We start from the raw sequence: 21324 nt of genomic DNA on the forward strand, positions 1-21324 counted from the left end.
AGCCTTTATAATTCTACAAAGTCTGGAGTCCATGAGAATTTGAAATTCTGTTCTACATTTCCTCTCTTTTGAGTAGGATTCTGCTGTAGATTCTTTTTTCAAAACTTAAGTAATGGTAGCCAAGCATCATCCAGTTTTGACTTGGGTTGACAAAGAAGGCAATTGTTCACAAAGGCAGTTAGCCACATTTTATTTCCTCCTGTTCTTCATTACTCACTCTCCTCCTTCCTCTCTCGTTCTCATTTTTGAGAGCAAGAACTAAATTAAAGAATGAGCCCCAGGAAACTCTTAAGTAAAACTAGTGGTGGTGAATATCATGATCTTAGCTTAGTTTATCAAATAATGACCCAAAGACACTTCTCAGAGACATAGATCACACAGCTGCTTTTTGATAGTGTCTATGAAAATCATTTGGGGTTCTGGTGTGGCACTGTAGGATAAGCACTGGACTGTTCACCACAGAATCAATCACACCAGCAGCTTCTCGGAAACAGGGTTGCTATGAGTCGGAACTGACTCAGTGGAACTTAACAACTACATGAAAATCTGAGATTACAATATTACACTGTCTTCTTTTGCTCATATCGTTTCTACCCATTTTCCGTCTGTCCCTGGAAAAAGCTGTCACTCTGCATGAATTTTGCCTTCGGTATTGTTAACAGCATCCCCTTTCTCAGTGTTCTCCAAAACCCCATGTGTCAGCTGGTGGGCCCCGGTTAGACATGGGGTTGTGCTTAATAAGACCCACAGAACTCACAGGAACTTCTTGTACTTTCAGAATAGAGTTCTACATCTTGCCATTGTTTTCTCCTCTGTTACCAGCGTCAATAGCAGAAAACAGAGATTTATTTGCTCCAGAGGTGGAATCACATCTGTGAAGTCTACCTCTGTACACTGGTGGTTGCATTTGTACTGCAGTTTTTAATACCCTCCTGTCAATACTGGAAATATGCTAAAAGGCCCCAGGCAACAGTATTCTCTGGAAGTATTCACAATTCCTACACGTTAGGTGCCAAAGAGGCTAATGTTTAAAATCACAATTCTACAGATTAACCAAAAGCACAGCCAGCAAATATATGAATATTTTCTCCCACCAGTACTTGGAAAATGGATTTTGCTTGCCAGCTTTGACCTACACATATCTTGTATAATGAGACAATAGCCGACATTGTATTTGCTTGAATCAAGTTGCTATATGGTTTCATAAAATAAAGGAGGAAACAAAGTCTCAAACAACGGTCACTTCATTGCTCCTAGAGTGCTCTAGAGATCCGGATTGAGTGATAGTGTAAAGAGCTGACTGCAGTGCCAAGGCACAGGAATAGAATGGGGCACACAAAGAACTCCCCCAGAGGCTGCCATTTACCCCTGATCACATGATCAGCACAGACCCAACGTCTTTCTTACAAGTCTCTGCAAGTTATAACTGCCGAATTCCCCTCTCCGAATCACCCTGAGCTGCATGGGGTAATTATTTTATCATTCAGCACATTCTCTTGACTCCATAGTTGAGAAGGTAGTTAAGATTGGAGCAGTGCACGAGGTGGGGTCATTATAACATCTTGACTTTAGAACATTCATGATCCCCTGCCATAGCTGCAGTTACAGTGAGATTTACCACATGCATCCTTTCAGGCCAGCAGTAGAAAGATAAGTCTCCCAAAGCATGTTGCTCCCTGGTAGACTTTTTATTATTTAAAAGGAAGCTGTAGAGAAGTGCTTCTCAAACTGTGGATCCCAGCATATTAGTGAGGTATGAAATCGATTTGGTGAATATAAGCAGGTCATTGATTTTTTTAAAAATTTAAATAAGGCTCCTCCTGGGGCTTTGGGACTTGATATTGTTTGTAGTTTGTTCTTCCTTGGAGGAGGTTAGGAAAAATAGAAGGGTTTAAGACAGGTACTGCTTCAATGTTTAATGAGGCTAGGCAGAGGTGGGAAAGCAAAGATCAGCTTTTTCCTCTCAGTAGAGCCCGGGCTATTAGGAGAATGGAATTTCGTGTTTGCTTTGCCCATTCTCCATTCCTCATCGAGGCTTCGGTTGCAAATGCTAAACCTCCATTCAACAGTTAAACATAATTAACTTTGTTGATATTATTTCACAGCCAAATAGCTTGATAGTCATACTCTTCGTGTGTTCATTAGCTCTGTCACATTTTTAAGTCTCAGCTGGTGATAAATGCTGCTGAGCTACACTTGTGTTTCACAGGATAGCGCTCAGCTGAGACGGGGTACACTACTTCACTGTAAAAATAAACTTCAAGTCATAATGTTGATGGGCCTCTCACAGCAAGGAAGCATCCATCTTCCCATCTTCCCTTTTGGTAGTAGAATTTGCCACTTGAACTACCAAACCTAAAGGAATTCCATCCAGACAGGCCTCCCAGTGGCCCCTCATATAAAGGCATCTATAGTAGAACGAACACTAAACTTGGGCTCCTCCGAAGGCCTCTTTGTCGTTGTCCCACCTTACCTCTTAGTGGTCTTATGAACATTAGTAAATCCTCGACTCTCTAGCAGTCTGATTCCACATACAGAGATAAAAACAGCCTTTCTACTTCACCCATTGGCTGCAAACTCAAGGAGTGCCAACTATTGGACACATACTGCAAACTGTCAAGTGTAGTCAGTACTATTTGCGTTTTCACCTATAATCTACAGTCCTGTTCTTTAAACTTGATAGTTTAATAAATACCATTATCACCTAATAAAGATTTGAATGGAATGGGAAAAAAAATTAAATAGACTGGAATAGAAAGTATTAGAATACATTACACATAGGAGTCCTGGTGTGGCACTGTAGGATATGTAGTATATAGATAGATAGATAGATAGATAGATAGATAGATAGATAGATAGATAGACAGATAGATACATATATATGTTGTTGTTGTTAAGTGCCCTCGAGTCGGTTCCGACCCATAGCGACCCTGTACAGGGTTTCCGAGGGTGTAAATCTTTACGGGAGTAGAAAGCCTGATCTTTCTCCCGCGGAGCAGCTGGTAGTTTCGAACCGCTGACCTTAAGGTTCGCAGCCCGATTCGTAACCACTACGCTACCAGAGCTCCTTTATATATAGATATATAGATATATCTATATATGTACGTATACTGTAGGATATGAACTGCTAACCACAGCTGCAAGGTTGGCGGGTCAAACCCTCCGGCTTTTCCTCGGAAACCCCGTACAGGGTCACTGAGTCAGAACTGACTCAGTAGTACTTAACAACAAAGACATTTAGTGGACTCAACTATTATTTCTGCAATAACTAGATCCTGTTAGCTTGTACACATATTATTCATATAATATTGTTTGTATATACATTTATGTGTGTGAGAATATATGGTGGTGATTATGTGCAGTGGAGTTGGTTCCGACTCATAGTGACCCTGAATAGGGTTTCTGAGGCTATAAATCTTTACAGCAGAAAAGGAGCAGAAAGTCTCATCTTTCTCCCTTGGAATGGCTGGTAGTTTTGAACTGCTGACCTTGAGGTTGTCAACCTGACTGGTAACCACTATGCTATCAGAGCTCCTTGTGTGAATTTATAAATATACCCAAAAAACCAAACCACTGCCTTTCAGTTGATTCTGACTCGGAGCGATCCATATAGGGTGTATTTATAGGTATAAACAGCCTCATCTTTGTCCCTTAGAGTGGCTGGTGGATTTGAACTGCTAGTTTTTCAGTTAGCAGTCCAGTGCTTATCCTGCAGCACCACCAGAGCTCCATATATGTGTATGTACATATGTACATAGGTATGGATGTATATATTGTTAAGTGCCATCGAGTTGGTTCCAACCCATAGCCACCCTGTATTGGATTTCTGATGAGCTACTGGTGGGTTTGAACTGGCGACCTTGTGGTTCACCAACATTGCCTTCCAGTGCTTATCGTACAGTGCCATACAAGAACTTCATATATATATATAATATACATACATATATACATACATACATACATACATACATACACATACAGCATAGTGGTTATGAGTTTGGCTTCTAATCTCATGTTCAGCAGTTAGAAACTACCTGCGGTTCCGTGGGAGAAAAATGAGGCTTTAAGCTCCTGTAAAGACTTACAGCCTCAGAAACTATGACTCCACAGTACATAACCACCACCTTATATACATACACATAAACAAACACACAAAGTGGGCTCAAACACAACAGTTGTGAAGCTGGCACAGGACTGGTCAGTGGTTCATTCAGTTGTACACAGAGTGCTACTATGTGTAGGAATCAACTCAACATCACATAACTACAAGATATACATGTGCACACACATGAGAGGGCTTCAAGTTCCGGCAAAAACTGAAATGAAAACATGGATTCTTTGCCGTGGACTTTTTGAAGCCCATACATGCAAACATAAATGTTTATATATGTTGTTTTGTTGTTGGGTGCCATCGAATTGGTTCCAACTTAAAGCACCCCTGTAGAGGGTTTCCAAGAGTGGCTGGTGGATTTGAACTGGCGACCTTTCAGTTACCAGTAGAGTGCTTATCCTACAGTGCCACACTAGCACTTTTCAAAAAGTTCATAGAAAATGGAATTTAAAGATAATACAATTTTTACACAAAAATTTTAAAGACCCTCTTGTATGATACTGTGTTGTGTGTGTGTATGGTTCATGGGTCAAACCCACCAGCCACTTCAGGGGAGAATGATGTGGCTATCTGCTTTCAGAAGAATGTATAGCCTCAGGATCCCTACAGGGCAGCTCTACTCTTGTACAGGGTCATAATGCATCAGAATTGACTTAACAGCAGGAAGTGTATATACATACATGCACAAACAGATACATGTATATTTATGATTTTAATATGCACTGACTGTACATATATTATTATATCACAAACTAAAAAAAAAAAAAAAAGTTCCTGTAAATAATTTTAACAGGCTTGAGTAGCAGAGGTAGCAACTGTGTTAGTCACCATCCTGTATAGTCTTAAAGGAGCTCTGGTAGCATAAGTTACAAATCAGGCTGCTAACCTTAGGGTCAGCAGTTTGAAACTACCAGCTGTTCCATGGGAGAAAGATGAGGCTTTCTGCTCCCGTAAAGATTTATACCCTTGGAAACCCTATGCAGGGTCGCTGTGAGTTGGAACCAACTCTGTGGCACGTAACAACAACAACAACATATAGTCTTAAAGTTTTTGATCAGTCTTTGCTCTGGCCCATTTTGCCTTTATACTAACATCCAAGGTTTAAAAGTGCCTGAAAAGGTGCCTGCTCAGCATTTATGTCTGTCCTGGATGGGCTCTGTCTGGGTGGGCTCTGTTTACCAGTGCTTTCTTTGTTTTCCAGGTGGTGGTTGGTGGGGCAGAATGGCACTACATTGCCACTCAGGGGCCCCTGCCACACACATGCCACGACTTCTGGCAGATGGTGTGGGAGCAGGGGGTGAATGTCATCGCCATCGTCACTGCAGAGGAGGTAGGGGAATGACCCTCAGCCAGCCTCTTCCCACTCAGGAGGAGGGTGGGGGTGCAGCCGAAAGACCAGCTTTGCCTCTGACTTTCCTGCCCCACCATCCTCTCTGCAGTGTTATTTCTCGGCAAACCCACTCCGTTTTGGCATGTGTCTGTTTTCTCTTCTCACTTCATGTAGATTTGGTTTCTCCCACAGAGGTGATTTATTGCTGAATGACCCATTTTCATCTCCCTTTTAACTCTTTTCTTTGGATTGCCATGAAGTAAAATTGTAGAAAATTCTAAAAAAACTCAGTTCTGCTAGGTGACTCTTGTAGGCCAAACAAAGCGATGATCTTTTCACCGGAATTTGAGAACCCGGGGCTGCTCTGGGTACATGGACGTGTCATGGTACTTATCAGCTGAAGAGAGACCAGAGGCTGTTGTTCCTGGAGTGGTCCTCTATTCTTTAGGGAGGGAAAAGAATCTTTTTTTTTCTTCCTTTGCCAATACAAACACAGTTTTCCTATTGTAACTGGAGAACTCTGTGTGCTGTTATTTAAAGAAAAAAAAAACCTGGCACAAGCTACCAGTTGATCCAGCAGTTAGCTTTGAGCTTGTGTTCTTTGGGGGGGATGAAGTTTTACGTTTCTTCTCTTGTCACATTCTCAACTTAGAAAAAAACAACAAAACACCTTTTTGTTCCTTTGATGAAACTCCAACCTATATTTTGAAGTCATTTAAGAAGCTAGCTTTGTATGTTTTATTAAAAATCTATGGTATTGAGCTACCCCTTTTCTAACTATTTTAAGAAGAGGTGGAGAATAGAGAAAACTGAGAAAAAGTTGTATCTGAGTAATTGCTTTCCAGAACAGCTTATTAGACAGAACAACTTTCTTTAGAGAAAGTTGTACTTCTCTGGACGCACCTTCCCACAAAGAGGAATTCTCCTTGAGATCTCTACAGTAACTTACAAACATACAGAATTAGCATGATTGCAGGGGATGCATGTTGTATGCTGTCAAATCCGTGCCGATTCATAGTGACCCTGTATAGGGTTTCTGAGAGCATTTGTTGGGTTTGAACCACTGACCTTGAGATTAGCACAGGTAACAGCCCAGTGTGTGTCCTATGGTAGCATACCAGGGCCACAAGGGATGAATTGTTTTTGTTGTTGTTAAGTGCCATTGAGTCGGTTCTGACCCATTGTGACCTTGTGTAGGGTTTCAAAGGTGCAGCTGGTGAGCTTGAACTGCCGACCTTGCGGTTCAAACCAACTGTGCAGTCCAGTGCGTTAACCCACAGCACCACAGCAGGGGCATACCACATGTGCAAACCTCAGAGGTACGGCTCTTGCCCTCATGGAGCTTACACTCTCGGAAGAGGCAGTACAATGTGAACAAATGAGATGGTAGATGCCCGCGAGAAAATGTAACAAAGTCATGAGTAGAGAAGGACCCCTGCTGGTGTAGTGTTGGGCACTCCTCTCAACAGCAGGTGCTCCCAGAACTCCACCTTCTTCCTGTGTGCCCCTTACTCCCCACCTTGGGTCTCCTTCCCAGCCACATCCCGTTAACCCTTCCACCCCAACCAGGGATTGTAAAACTATGCAGAACTTAAAAATAGACCATCTTTTGTAAGTGATTGAGAATACATATGCTCTGAAAAGATGTTAACAATTGGCAGAAAATGAGAAGTGGGGTCATTGTCCATTATATGAAATACTGAGCTGAAACACAGAGTCAGGCTGGACAGAAAGTGAGTTTATTATTCCTAGGTAATAGCAATAGCACCACAGTCTCTCTGGCTCACCTCCAGTGAGCATCTGAAATCTGGATTCTTCTCTTGGCTGCATTACTCATGGTTTTTGAAATTTCCAGGGTTGTTCAACTCTTTCTTGAGAAAAATGAGAAGCAGGACCTAGAGCAATTACTAGAATCTGTCACTTCCCTGTTTAAAGTCTTTGAATGGCTTCCCATTGTATGTGAAGTAAGATCCAAATCCTTTAACTTGGATCACAAGGCCTCTCTGATCCCATCTCTGCCACCCTTCCCTGTCTCATCACACTGTAAATGCATTGGTGACTTTGTTTTCTGAGCACACCAGGCTTGTTCCTGAATCTTCGGGCCACTGCACTTGCTCGTCTCTTTAATATTGAGCCACAGCTTAGTTGTGAATCTCAAAGCTTCCACTGATGATGTTGTTGTAAAATGTCATCAAGTCAACTCCGACTCTTAGCAACCCTGTGTTCAACAGAACGAAACACTGCCAGACCCTGCACCATCCTCACAGCTGTGGCAGCCACTGTGTCAGTCAATCTCATTGAGGGTCTTTTTTACTGACCCTCTTCTCCAGTGACCCATCCCTCTGATAGTTAACAGTTTCGAAAGTGGTAATTACTGTAAATATTATTTTTAGCCTTACCTAAAATTTATAGCATTTGCTACATGATACATACTGCACATTACTACTGAATAACATAGAAGCTATTTGTATTTTCCTTTGACCTCAGATTTTAAGATTAAGAGGATAAAGACTGCCTGTGACTTATTTCCAATTTTACTTTTTTACGTGATTTAGGAGGGCGGAAGAACCAAGAGCCACCGATACTGGCCCAAGCTGGGTTCCAAGCACAGCTCAGCCACCTATGGCAAGTTTAAGGTCACCACAAAGTTCCGAACAGATTCTGGTTGCTATGCAACCACAGGCTTAAAGGTCAAGCACCTTTTGTCTGGACAGGAAAGGACAGTGTGGCATTTGCAATATACGGACTGGCCAGATCACGGCTGCCCCGAGGATGTCCAAGGATTCTTGTGTGAGTTTTGTCTTCCTGTTCTGGGTTTTACCAACTGCATCAGTGAGTGGTCTGTTGGTTGGAGATGAAATGTAAAGAGAGGATCTTTCTCTCATGTAGCAAAAGCTAATTCATCAAAATCATTGTAATACTGAGTTATATGTGCCTTCATAAAGAAAATAATGTAATTTATGGAAGTATTTGAGTATTTGTTCACCTTTTATGCAAATACACTAAAGTGGTGTTAAACTAATTTGTCCTATCTTGATTTAGATTTTTGACTACTGATTCATAAATGACTTATTTTAGATGTTCCATGGAGGCCTGTGTTTCTCAGGCAAGCCCTGTCTTTTTGTGTGGCAGTTAATGTCAGTACTTTCTCATACTTGTGAGTTAGATATTAAGAATTGTTGAAACCAGCTTGTACTTTTTGTAACTGGAATGCACTCAGAAGACTAATTGATGACTTTATATTTGTTTCTTCCAGGATGTGGATCTTTTAGAATTTAGTTTACCCAGAGCATATGTAGTACTTTGATTTGAATGCCAAATCTTCGGTGTGTGCCAGATCAAGCACTAAGAATGAAGAGAAAGTAGGGCTCATAGTCTTGGTTTGGAAGGAATTCACACGTCGGTGGCACAACACTTAAGTGCTCAATTGCTAAATGAAATGTTGGCAGTTCAAACCCACCTAGCTGCTCTGTGGGAGAAAGACCTGGAAATTGGGCTCCCGTAAACGTTGTTGTTATGTGCCATTGAGTCAATTTCAATAGTGACACTACAGAACAGATTGGAACTGCCTCACAGGGTTTCCAACGTTGTAATCTTTGCTTGAGCAGATTGCCAATTCCTTTCTCCTGCAGAACCATTGATAGGTTCTAACTGCAATCCTTTTGGTTAGCAGCTAAGCACTGAACCATTCTCTGCCACATGGGGGTGCCATGAGTTGAAAATGAACTCACTGGTACCCACCAACACAGTGTAAGGGGAAAGTAGACCAGTATTTATCACCCAAGCTGAGATCTGATTCTGCTTTTTCATGATGACTGCAGCACTTTCCCTGACTTCCAACAGAACCCAGCTGTTAGTGACTTGATTCCCTCTGACAACCCTTTGTGTGTCAGGTAGAACTGTACTCCGGAGGTACCTCTGGGTGGCCTCAGACTTAACAACCTTTGGGTTAACAGTCAAGCCCATTAACTGTTTACACCACCCATGGGGTAGCTCTGGTAGCGAAGTGGTTACGAATCGGGCTGCGAACCGCAAGGTCAGCAGTTCGAAACTACCAGCTGTTCCGCGGGAGAAAGAGGAGGCTTTCTGCTCCCTTAAAGAGTTACAGCCTCGGAAACCCTGTGCAGGGTCGCTATGAGTCAGAACCGACTCCACGGCACATAACAACAACAACAACATATGGGGTACTACTTCCTGAAATCTTGCCTACATGCCCTATACTTGTGGAGAAAACTACATTCCTTATTTATTCAACTGAGAAGAAAGCCCTGGGCAACAGAGCATAGCAGTGATGGTTGCAGAACTTGATTGCTATAATCAGTGTTGATGAATTATACATATGAAACATGTTGAATTGGCTAAAGTTATTTATATTTATACAATAATTAAAAGCTATAATGTTCTCATGTATACTATCACATAATTCACAATAAAACATAAAAAAAAAAAAAAAAAAAAGGGACCAAGGTAGTAAAAATTTAAACAAAGGAGGTGGCGGCTTTGGGCTTCTTTTTGGATTTACACGGATTGTGCTGTTGGTCTGTCCAGCTGGCGGGAGACCAGGCCCATCATCCAGAAATATTGGAGAATGTCAAAAACCTTATTTTATTTTTATATTCACTTAGACTAGGGTAGGGTTGAGGGAGGTGAAAACAGAGGGAAAGTAAGATAGAATAGGTTTTCAGGTACTTCAAAGTACCATTTTATACTATACATTCCATCAGGAAATTTTGGATGCATACTTTGAAATATTTCACTGTCCATGAATGTGCTGATGGTCATTGGAGAAGTGAAAGCAGAGTGTGGCAGTGAAGATAGGGGTCAGGAAATAGAGGACAACATTTAGAGGGGTTTAGTGATCAGGTGTTTAAGGAATCCCTGGTATTGTGCTGTAGGATAAACATTGGACTGCAAGGTCGGCAGTTTCAACCCACCAGCCACTCCTGGAATCTCTATGTTGTTGTTGTTAAGTGCCGTCGAGTCGGTTCCGACCCATAGCGACCCTGTACAGGGTTTCTGAGGGTGTAAATCTTTACGGGAGTAGAAAGCCTCATCTTTCTCCCGCGGAGCAGCTGGTAGTTTCGAACCGCTGACCTTAAGGTTTGCAGCCTGATTCGTAACCACTACGCTACCAGAGCTCCTTATAGAAGGTCACTATGTGTGGGAACCCAGTGGCACTTAACAACAATAGAGATCTGCAGTTCAAACTATTAATGACAAAGACAGTGAGTTTTGCTTAATTTTTTTCCTCCTTGTTAACTCTTTTTCTACCTTTCTGGTAATTTTTCGTTGATTGATTCCCCAAGAGGCAGAAAATGGGAACAATAAAAGATAGGATTGATGAATGGCTAACAGGTCTGATAAAAGGTTTGATGCTTAAAAGGTAGTGAAAAAGTCAAGTCAAATCTTGTTCTCTTGAACTAACGTGTTGTTAGCCGACACATGACAACTTCACGCAGACTAGAAGGAAATGCTCCCTGGAACGTCACCATCGGACTGTTGCGAACCATAGGATTAAAAAAAACAAAAACAAAAAACTTTTTTTTTTTTTTTACAGAGCAAATTGTTTTTTCTATTCAGCAGTTGATACACATTTTAATTCATGACATTGATTTGCAGTTCCCATAATGTAACAGCATTCTTCTCACTTCCTCCCCATTTCCTGTTTCCATTCCTCCTTGTTTACTAACATTTCAGAACTTTATCAAATGGGCAAAAGCTGCCCTTTTGGTCTTGATTGGCTGTTTATTTTAAGGTGTGCATACCTCCCTAGTGTTATTATTTCCCTTAGAAATTTGTCTATTCTTTGACAGGAAATTTAACCACTGGGGGTGAGTTCGGTTCCAGATTTGAAGGGTGACGAATGGCTACATTCTCAGGGCTTCCACGTGTCTCTTTCTCTGACCAGTGAGCCATTCCATGGGATTTTCAATGACTGGTTTTAAGGAGGCCAACCTAAATTACCAAAAATAGAATGTTTTTAACGAATGTAGATTTATTAATGCTTCCCAAAAATTCATGTGTAATTGTGCTGTGTGTAACCTCAGAAATGTGGACTGCCTATTTATTCTAAACTTTAAAAAATATTTTTGCTCATGTGTCAATCAGATTACTTGGAAGCAGAACACCTAGTAGTTTACATTGTCTGCCATCTGCTAGGAGTCTTCAGTAAGTTGCCATTTAAGAAACTTGATTAAGTCCACAAAGACAATGTTCTACATCCTACTTTGGTGAGTAGTGACCAGAATCCTTATGAGCACATGAGTGGCTATCCAAGGTGCAACTATTGATCTGTCCATGTGCAGAAGAAAGAAGAGTGATGAATATTGAAGATGCTTGGAATCAATTAGTCCAACAGATTGATGGAACTCATGAACATCAGTTTCGATGACTCTGAGACCAGAAGAACTAGATGGTGCCTGGTTACCACTACCAACTGTTCTGAAAAGGATCACATTAGAAGATTCTAGATAGAGTAGAAGACAACGTGGAACAAAACTCAAAATTTAAAAAGACTAGGCTTACTGGTCAGAAAGAGACTGGAGGCCTTTGACCACCCTTCAGGTCTGAAATGGAACTCATCCTCATCACCCAGTTTTCACCAAGCAGTAGAAAGTATTGGGGGAGGGGGGCAATAACACTAGTGAGGTATGCACACCGTGGAATGGTAAACCATTCAGGATCAAAAGGCCGACTTTCACCTGGGGGCAAGGTTCAGCGGGATTGGGAAGGAGGGTGAAATGGGAACCACAGGGAGAAAGTAGGATATCAGCTGTTGCATGGAGGGGATTGCAGTCACTGAGATGAAACAAAGTGTGTGCTTTGTTGGATGATCTGCTCTGTAAACCTTTCGATTCACAATCAAGAGTCCCAAAAAGTTAATGCTATTGACAGAGGAAGCGTCCACTAGCATTCTCTTTGATGAAACCCCGCTTGAAAGTAGCATCTACTGTGTTGCCCACCAGTCCCTTTATTTTTCCTTCTTGAATTTACTGCAGTGACTACTTAGCCGCCAAATAGCTTGTCCTCTAGCAGAAAAAATTGTGAAGAGACTTCTTGGCACCGGGTATTTAGCTCATATTGGTGCCCAGGGGGCACTACTGTCTTGGTTTATCTCAGGTCATTTGCCTTCCTTCTTGATTAGTTGCATTTTGACCTCATTTTATACTGTTCTTCTTTTGGTAAATGATTTCCCATTACTTTTTTATTGTGCTCAAGTGCCGTGGAGTCAGTTCAAACTCACAGTGACCCTCATAGCATAGGGTTTCCGAGGCTGTAAATCTTTACGGGAGCAGAATGCCTCATCTTTCTCCCACAGAGCTGCTTGTTTATCCTACAGAACCATCCCACTCCTTACTTTATCATTACATGGCATCATAAGGGAAAGTTGTTGTCGTTGTTATATGCCGTGGAGTCGGTTCTGACTCATAGCGACCCTGTACAGGGTTTCCGAGGCTGTAAATCTTTACGGGGGCAGAAAGCCTCCTCTTTCTTCCGTGGAACAGCTGGTAGTTTCGAACTGCTGACCTTAATTTAAGGTTCACAGCGTGATTCGTAACCACTATGCTGCCAGAGCTCCTTATAAGGGAAAGTATGGATTTACTATTCATTGTACATCAGATGCTTTTAAATGATTAGAATGGTTCAAGACACTCTTTTCCCAACAACAGTTTGAGCATTTCCCCTGCAGGTTCATTTGCACTGTTGCCCTGAGATGAAATTTTCCAAATATCAAGACCCTCCAAACTGGTTTCGCCCCTGAGTCACTACAAAATCCAAATTAATCATCAGCTTTCTCTAGTTTCTGGACAAGCTGTGGCTTATTCAGACATAATTCTTTTCTCTTTTTTCATGATCATGATAGTCGTTAACTCTTGTATGGATGTAATTTTTCTTTTTATTGTGTCCAGTTGGAGTAGTGAGCAGACCTCCACTCAGTCCTGCTGAGCCAGGCATATATAGGAAGGGATGAAGAGCAAATATCACAACCCCCTCTACCCCACACTCATGTTGCCTTTAAATGGGAGCTCACCCTGATCTACTCTTTGTAAATTCCCATCATAAACACGTAAAGTCCATGCTGAAAACAGTCTATTTGAAAGCCTGTAAATGCAATCATGCCTTAGTTGACATTCATTCATTCAGGGCGGGAGAGGAAGGGGGCAGATGGATGCTCTCTTCCCACCAGAAATTGGCTCTGACAGGCGGTGTTTCAAGGGGACTTAGTGTTGTTCTGATCCCAGTCTGTTAATAGTAGAAATTGCTAGAAGTAATGTCTAGAATCATCTGCTTGGGGGACTTGGGGATTTGAAGAGGGGAAAACAGAATTTAATTTTTAAAAAAGAACTATTTAATTTAAAGAACAAATTCTCCTATGAACTAATTGACTCCCAGCTGGTCCTTTCTGGATCCAGAACTAGACAGTGGGTACCAGCCAAATCATTAGTGTCTTGTAAGAACTGTAAATTATTGTCACTTTAAAGGGAAAAAAAAAAAAAAAGACTCATCAGTTTTCTTCCCCCTCACTTTTATGCAAAGCCACAGAGGATTTTGGGTGACAAGATTTGCATTCTATCTTGCAGCCTACTTGGAAGAGATCCAGTCGGTCCGTCGCCATACCAACAGCATGTTGGAAGGCACCAAGAGCCGGCACCCTCCCATAGTCGTCCACTGCAGTGCCGGGGTGGGCAGGACGGGTGTGGTCATCCTCTCTGAGCTGATGATCTACTGCCTGGAGCACAATGAAGTAAGTCATTCTGGGCTTCTGAGTTCCCACCCTGGGGACAGATGGGCACAATGGCCAGACAGGTGCCTGTTCCCTATATCCTTTCATTTCCTCTCTCCTGACAAGACTTCTTTAGACTCAAGACTCCTAATTCGACTCTGACATTTGTCGTCTTTCATATCTCTGACCCCTTGATGCTCTGCCTAGATGTTCAGATATATGGTAGCAGAAATCAGAATGTGAGGTAGGAAGCATTTGGAGAATTCAATCATCATTGGTAGCTACCTTCAGAAGACCTCAGTGTTCTATAGCCCATCTGGGTTTATTGTGGGTAATTTTCCATAGTGGGTTAGGTAGTTGCATATGGTTTCGATGCATTTCTCAGATGGGTTGTGGCTTAAATCCAACATAAGAAATGTGTATACTTTGGAAATGCTTTTTATTCTTCAGAGTGAGGTTTTTATTTAAGAGGAGGTTGTTTGCTCCGGTCTAGACCTGGAATTGTGTGGCGTAGCAGACCAGGGTAGATCTTCCAAGTATGCAAACAGTACCTGTCTTTGTACAGCCTAGAAACCCCAGGTCTTCTCACTGTAGAACTACTATGCTGTTGAGCTTGTGCCCACAAGGGTGCCCGGATTTCCTTGATTGCTATAGGATTAGGAGGTACACTGAGAAGCTTTTTCCTTTAGTGTAGGTGACACAAACAGCAAAGGCTAAAGAATGGTCCTTCTACCTTTTGTTTACAATGGAACTCTATAGGTCACTGTGAGTCAGAATCAACTCAGTGGCGGTGGTGTTTGTATAGATTTTGGAGTCCTTGGATAGTGCAAATGGCTAAGCTCTTAGCTGCTAAACAAAAGGTTAGATGTTCAAGTCCACCCAGGAGCACCTCAAAAGAAAAGCCCTGGATATGTTTCTGAATAACCAGGCATTGAAGATCCTATGGGACACAGTTCTCTAAATCACACGGGTTGCCGTGACTCGGAACTGACTCAGCAGCAATTGGTACTGTTGTTAAGGGCGCCGTCCTGCTTTTTCTTTCTCATCCTCATAGTCGCTGTGCAGTGGAACCAGGTACATGCCCTTCCTCCTATTTTACTGATAATGAAGTTGACACCCCAAGTAATTAAGTGACTAATCTATAGTAATGTGGCTCTCAAGCAGTGGTGCGGAACAGTGTCTTCTGCCTCCTGGTCCAGAGTTACTTCCAGTCTTTACTCTGTCTCCACATGCCGAGAGTGTCATTTAATTACGGTTCTGTTTTCAAATTACACAGCTTGGCAAATCAAAGGAAAGTTCTGTAGTGGTTTTGTAGATTCAAAATGCAGTTACATCTTATATCATAATGCATGTGCTTACTCAAATGGTTTGAAAGCCAGATTCTATATTGTATACCACAATGTCTGTTATATTGAAACTTCCAGGAAAACAATAAATATGAGGTTTAACACATTCAGAGAACTTCAAACACTCTGCCAATAAAAAGTTACTTTTAGAAACTTTCAGTCTGTGCTCACAAGTGTGTGTGCTACTGAAAAGGAGGAGTCACACTGGCCGTGGCTTAGTGTTTCCTTTAAAAAATCCTGTCAGTTCACCCTGGGGATCAGTGGAGACCACACAGTGGAATTTTGTCATCTTCCAGGAGTTGTCACCATTTTGTCTCACATAGGAGGTCATTGTTGATTATGTGCTTCTTTGTACCCTGTTACTGGAGTCCTGGTGTGGCTCGGTAGGATGAGCACTAGACTGCTGACCTCAAGATCAGTGGTTCAAACCCACCAAGCTGCTCCTTGGAAACCCTGTACAAGATCACTATGAGTCGGAACCAACTCGATGGCACTTAACAGTAACAACCTTGTTACTACTAATGACCGATTGCCACTGAGGTGTCTCTGACTCAGAGTGACCCCATGTATGCCAGAGTAGAGCTGTGCTCCGTAGGGTCTCCGTTCAGAAGCAAATCACCAAGGCTTTCTTCTGAGGTACCTCTGGGGAGACTGGAACCACCAACCTTTCAGTTAGTAGCTGAGCATTTCACTGTTGCACCACTTGGGGGTTGACGGAAGGTTTTGCACAGTGAAACCTTTCTCTCAAGTGGCTAGGAAGATGCGTATGATGAAGCATAGTCAACGCACATAGCATCAGATGCTGGCACCACTGGATTTCAGGGAACCAGAGGGCCTTGTCATCACCTCCCACTGAGCTAGCTCTCCTTCCGCTGGTCTCCAAGTCCCCTTATTTTCTCCATTGCCTGCAATCTTTCCCACTGCCCCCCACCTTGTCTCCATTAACTTGAGAAGCTATTCATTCTGCCTTGTCTGACATGAAAGGTTGTTCTGTTCTGAGCTCTTTGGAGACCCATCAAAGGCTGAGTCTCGATGATGAGATGACGCGAGGGCTCATTGATCACCAGATGTTATTGGCCGATTAGAACACAAGAGCACACACCAGAGCCAGCTCAGTGCTGGAGGAGGGATTCGGCTACTAGGGCCTCCTTTGGACTTGGTGTGGGCTCAGGGTAACTACATTCTCCATGGTGTCCAAGCAGTGCAATTTCCTCAATGCCCAGTTGCATGCCAGGACATTCTTTGCTGGAACTTGATCAGTCCAGAAAGAACTTCTGTTCCCATTGATATTCAAAGATAGCAAGATGACTCATATTTTTCACTTCCCTTCCCTGAGCACAAATATAGCCGGCCTTATCTGTTCCTTTTCCCGTGTTTGCTATTGGTAGATGCTTAGTGGGGCGAGTAAAATCTCTGCTTTATTCTGATGCTATTTCAGGCCTGGTTAGTAAGATTCTCACCCCAATTCAGGAGAAGAATAAAGTATTTTTTAGTTTATGGGTTTTTGTTTTTTAAATAAGCAAAGATTTTGACAAATAAGAAATTGCGCGCCCCTTTCTCTTTCCATCTAGATCTTTCTGCCTTGTTTCATGACTTCTGAATTTTACATCCTTCATGGTTTGGACTGCAACTTGTACAGTTTTTATCTGGCCATCTAAATGGCTTTTCTATACTGCGATCTTATAAGTTTCAGTTCTAAACACAGAAAAGTTGAGCACACACAATCACTTACAGGTACTGAAGAGGAGGTAGGGGGGAAGGAGCTGCTTAGAGAAGCCTCCTGGTGCCTGCTTGCCTGTGTATTAGCAGTTAGTGTGGAATGTCCACATGCTTGGGGTTTTGTTTCTCCAGGAAGCACTAGTTTTATGGTTAGCAGTGTTTGCTCTCTGTTTGCCCTAAGGATTTGACTCTCAGTCCTAGATTGTTGTTAAGTGATACCCAGTCGGTTCTGACTCAGACACCCTGAGTAGCATTTCTGAGGAGCAACCAGTGAGCTTGAACCACCAAACTTGCAGCCTAGTGCAGTGAGCCACACCACACTAGGCTCCTAGCCCTAGATTGTTGTTAGGTGCTGTCGAGTCAGTACCTAATCATAGTGACCTTATGTACAGCAGAACGAAACACTGCCCGATCCTGGGCCAACCTTACTACTGTTGCCACATTTGAGTCCATCGATGCTGCCACTTGGCCAATCCATCTCGTTGGGGATCTTCTTCTTTTTCTCTGATCCTCCACCTAGATTAGCTCATTACAAAAGGCCACGTTTCCACTAGCCAAAGAGCATATGGCTTCTTCTTGCTGCTTTTTGGAGTAAGGTATTTCTCCTTCACAGAGTGGAGAGGAGAAGATGCCTCTAAGCCAGTTTGAACACATGTCACCTACCTCATGATTAGGGTCAGCTGGCGGCAGAACCTGGAGGAGTGTATCTTGAAGGCAGCAGGGACCCTTCCATTGAGAAAAAGGAACACCTTTTATTTATTGTCCCCAGACTGCTCCGTATCAGATAATATTTATACTGTGTGGTGGGCTGTCTCATAGGCTGTTATGATGAGATCGTGACTGTGGCACAGGGGGGATGGGGGTGGTGAAATGACCACAAAAATAAGAATAATAAACAAGGGGTCTTCAGAAAGTTTGTGGCAAATTAGAATGAAAGGATAATGAAATTTTTTCCACAAATTTTTTGAAGCCCCCTCATAAACCAAAGCTAACCTGGACATATTGTCAGGAGGGACCAGTCGCTGGAAAAGGATATCATGTTTGGTAAGGTGGAGGGTCAGAGAAAAAAGGAAGACCCCAGTGAGATGGATTGGCCAAGTGGCAGCATCAGTGGGCTCAAGCGTGGCAACAACTGTGAGGTTGGGCCAGGATCAGGCAGCGTTTTGTTCTGTTGTGCATAGGGTTGCTATGAGTCAGTACCAACTTGATGGCCCCTAACAACCTGTATTTGGACTCCTGATGTGGGACTGTAGGATCAGCACTGGACTGTGAACCACAACATTGGTGGTGGTTTAAACCCGCTCCTTGGAAACCCTATACAGAGGTGCTAGGAGTTGGAACTGACTCGACAGCACTTAACAACCACCACCTGTATTTAGTGTGTGTTGTGTTTTTCTTAAAACCCTATGAGATCATTCTGTAAGTACCCTTGTTTTACGGAAAAGCCACTAAACCTGGGTAACCAGTGTAATGTTCCCTGTCCCACAGGGAGGAAGTGGCAGGGATGGGGCTCATCTCTAGAAGCCAGACCCCGACCTGTACTCTAAACTCCTTGTGAGCGTGCCTCTCTGTGCCTTTGATAGGTACAGGAGAAAGGGTCAACTCAATGACACTCAACAACAAAATATACATAACACAATGTATTTCACCATTTTGAGTCCTGGTGTGGTGCTGTGGGCTAATGCATCAGACTGTAAAGTCGTTAGAGCTGCAAGGTCAGTGGTTCAAGCTCACCAGCTTCTCCTTGGAAACCCAGTACAGTGTTGCTATGGGTCAGAACTGACTCGACGGCACTTAGCAACAATAAATATAAAATTCAGTGGCACTAATTAGGGAATCCTGCTGTGGCGCTGTGGGGTAAAGCACTGGACTGCAAAATTGTTTTGAACTGTAAGGTCAGTTCAAGCTCACCAATTGCTCCTCAGAAACCCTATACAGGGTTGTCATGAGTCGGAACCAACATGACAGCACTTAACAATAACAACAAATTAGGTTCACTACATTGTATAATGATCTCCACTATTTGTTTTCAAAAGTTTCTCATTTCCCCAAACAGAAACTGACTACCCTTCAAGCTGCAACTCCCTATTGCCCGTCCCACAGCCCTTGGTGTAACCACTGAGAAAGCTTTGTGTGTGTGCACGTGCCGAATCTAGATAGTTCATAACTGTGGAATAATACCATGTTTGTTCTTTTGTGTCAGCCTTTTTTTTTTTTTTTAATTTCTTTAAGTTTCCAGTGCTCGTCAGCACAGAGTAATGCTCGTCAAACATGAGGTTAATGATTCCATTATCGGATGGCTCTATGTTGTTTATGATGATACTGGTAGTGTTTGAAGTATACGCTGCTACTTAACTGCAGAAGCTCCAATGGCTCTTTGATTGATCAGATCTAGAGTGGTAGTCCTTTGCTTTGTCTTGTATGTGGACTTGGGCAGTGAGTAAGTCCCGGACAAGGTGGAGGAGAAATGGCCTTAGGGGTCCTCGCCTTAAGGTCTGTGCTTTCTCTCTTTTCTTGCAGAAGGTGGAAGTGCCCGTGATGCTGCGGCTTCTCAGGGAGCAGAGGATGTTCATGATCCAGACTATTGCGCAGTACAAGTTTGTCTACCAGGCCCTCATCCAGTTTCTGCAGAACTCCAGACTCATTTAATCGGTGATCCAGCTCCTGGAAGCAGGACCCAGCTCCATCTCACCAATGGGCAGGCACCTCCAGACAACATCTGCTCCCCAACAGGGTGCGGATGGCTGGCAGCAGGCAGGCATGGGGCTCTCCTCACACGGGAGCCAAGATTTTTCACAAACATGGTGTATTATTTGATATGAGATAATTTATTTTTGTTTCCCTTTGGAATAATGTTGGTGATTCCGTAATGCGGTTTTCACAGTGTAGTACTTTTTCATTTGAACCACATGGCGACTGATCTGCATTGTAACACGGCAGTGGGGAGACTGTTGGGTGGGTCGTTTTGAGGAGCAAGGCAGAAGGGGACACATCTCTAGTGCAGTTGCAGCCAGATTTGTAACCAACCCTGAAATCCATCCGCTCAATTGCTCGTATCCTTATCAAATGTGGCAAGAAAGTAAATTCATCCCGAAACATAAAGGGTCAAGACCCTTTCCTCAGGAAAAACACATGAGGCTCTTATTTTTTCTTGCTTGTGGGCCTTGATGGACATTTGGCTTCCTCCCTCCTTCCTTTTGGTCCCTCACCCTCATTAGTTTGTCTTTTTTTCCCCTCCAAGCTCTAGTGTAAGACAAGAGCAGCCAGGGGAAACGTTACCTTTCAGTATAGTAATCACCACCTTCCAGGCTGCATGGGTAGCTCTGTGCTCTTTCCCAAACCATCCATTGTCCCGGGCTCTGGAGTCTACATTTGCCTGCTAGGTACTGGACCCTGGAACTTTGCTGCTTCTCCCTGTTCACTCTGTGGGCCCCAGCCTGGTGGCCTTGAGGCCCTGGGCCAGGCCATCTGTTCAGTTAGGCCTCTTGCCCTGACTGAAAGTGGATAATGGACCAGAGTGGAAAGGATTCAGGCAGAGCCTTGCTAGTTGTTCTTATGTAAATACTATGTTTGTGCTGGCCATGGGCCTGAAGGGTCCTAGAGCTTGGGTGCTTTTCTGTGTTTCAGTCATATGCTAAGTCATTGGGAAGGTTACAAAGGAAATAGTTGGGGAAGCTGACCAATGGGGGCTGTTTGGCACTTAGGTAACAGGGACTCTGGCAGGAAGCCCACACACACAGTGAGTCCCACTGTGTGTGGGTTCTTCTCTAGGACCCTCTCCAGGCTTTGGTCTGCAAAAGCATAAGGAATCCAGCCTATGCTTCTGTAATCCAAATCTTGGTCCGTTTCCTGAAAGATGAGGAAGTCTTGCTGTTTTCCTTGAAGTCCTGTACCGTTTTTTCTCCTCTCCATATGACTCCTGTCTGGTTGGTAGTTCAAACCCACCAGCTGCTTCGCAAGAGCAAAGATGAGTCTGTCTGCTTCTGTAAGGAGTCATGTTCTCAGAAGTCCCAGTGAGCAGCAGTTCTTCTCGGTTCCGTAGGTTCACGGTGAGTCTGAACCAACTCAATGGCATTGGGTTTGGGTTGACCCA

The 21324-nt window shown here is 43.1% G+C and overlaps 1 protein-coding gene across 1 annotated transcript in view; it reads left to right on the forward strand.

Moving 5' to 3' along the window:
* PTPN14 (protein tyrosine phosphatase, non-receptor type 14) overlaps positions 1–20057 on the forward strand; it is a 153369-nt gene extending 133312 nt beyond the window's left edge. The window contains exons 15-18 of the mRNA XM_006834007.1: positions 5313–5441; positions 7997–8231; positions 14024–14187; positions 19752–20057. Coding sequence (XP_006834070.1) covers positions 5313–5441; positions 7997–8231; positions 14024–14187; positions 19752–19880 — 657 coding nt within the window. The 3' untranslated portion in view covers positions 19881–20057. The remainder of the gene's footprint in view (positions 1–5312; positions 5442–7996; positions 8232–14023; positions 14188–19751) is intronic.
* Positions 20058–21324: the final 1267 nt, after the last annotated feature.

Source organism: Chrysochloris asiatica, unplaced genomic scaffold (genome assembly GCF_000296735.1).
Source record: "Chrysochloris asiatica unplaced genomic scaffold, ChrAsi1.0 scaffold00009, whole genome shotgun sequence".
Classification (NCBI taxonomy): domain Eukaryota; kingdom Metazoa; phylum Chordata; class Mammalia; order Afrosoricida; family Chrysochloridae; genus Chrysochloris; species Chrysochloris asiatica.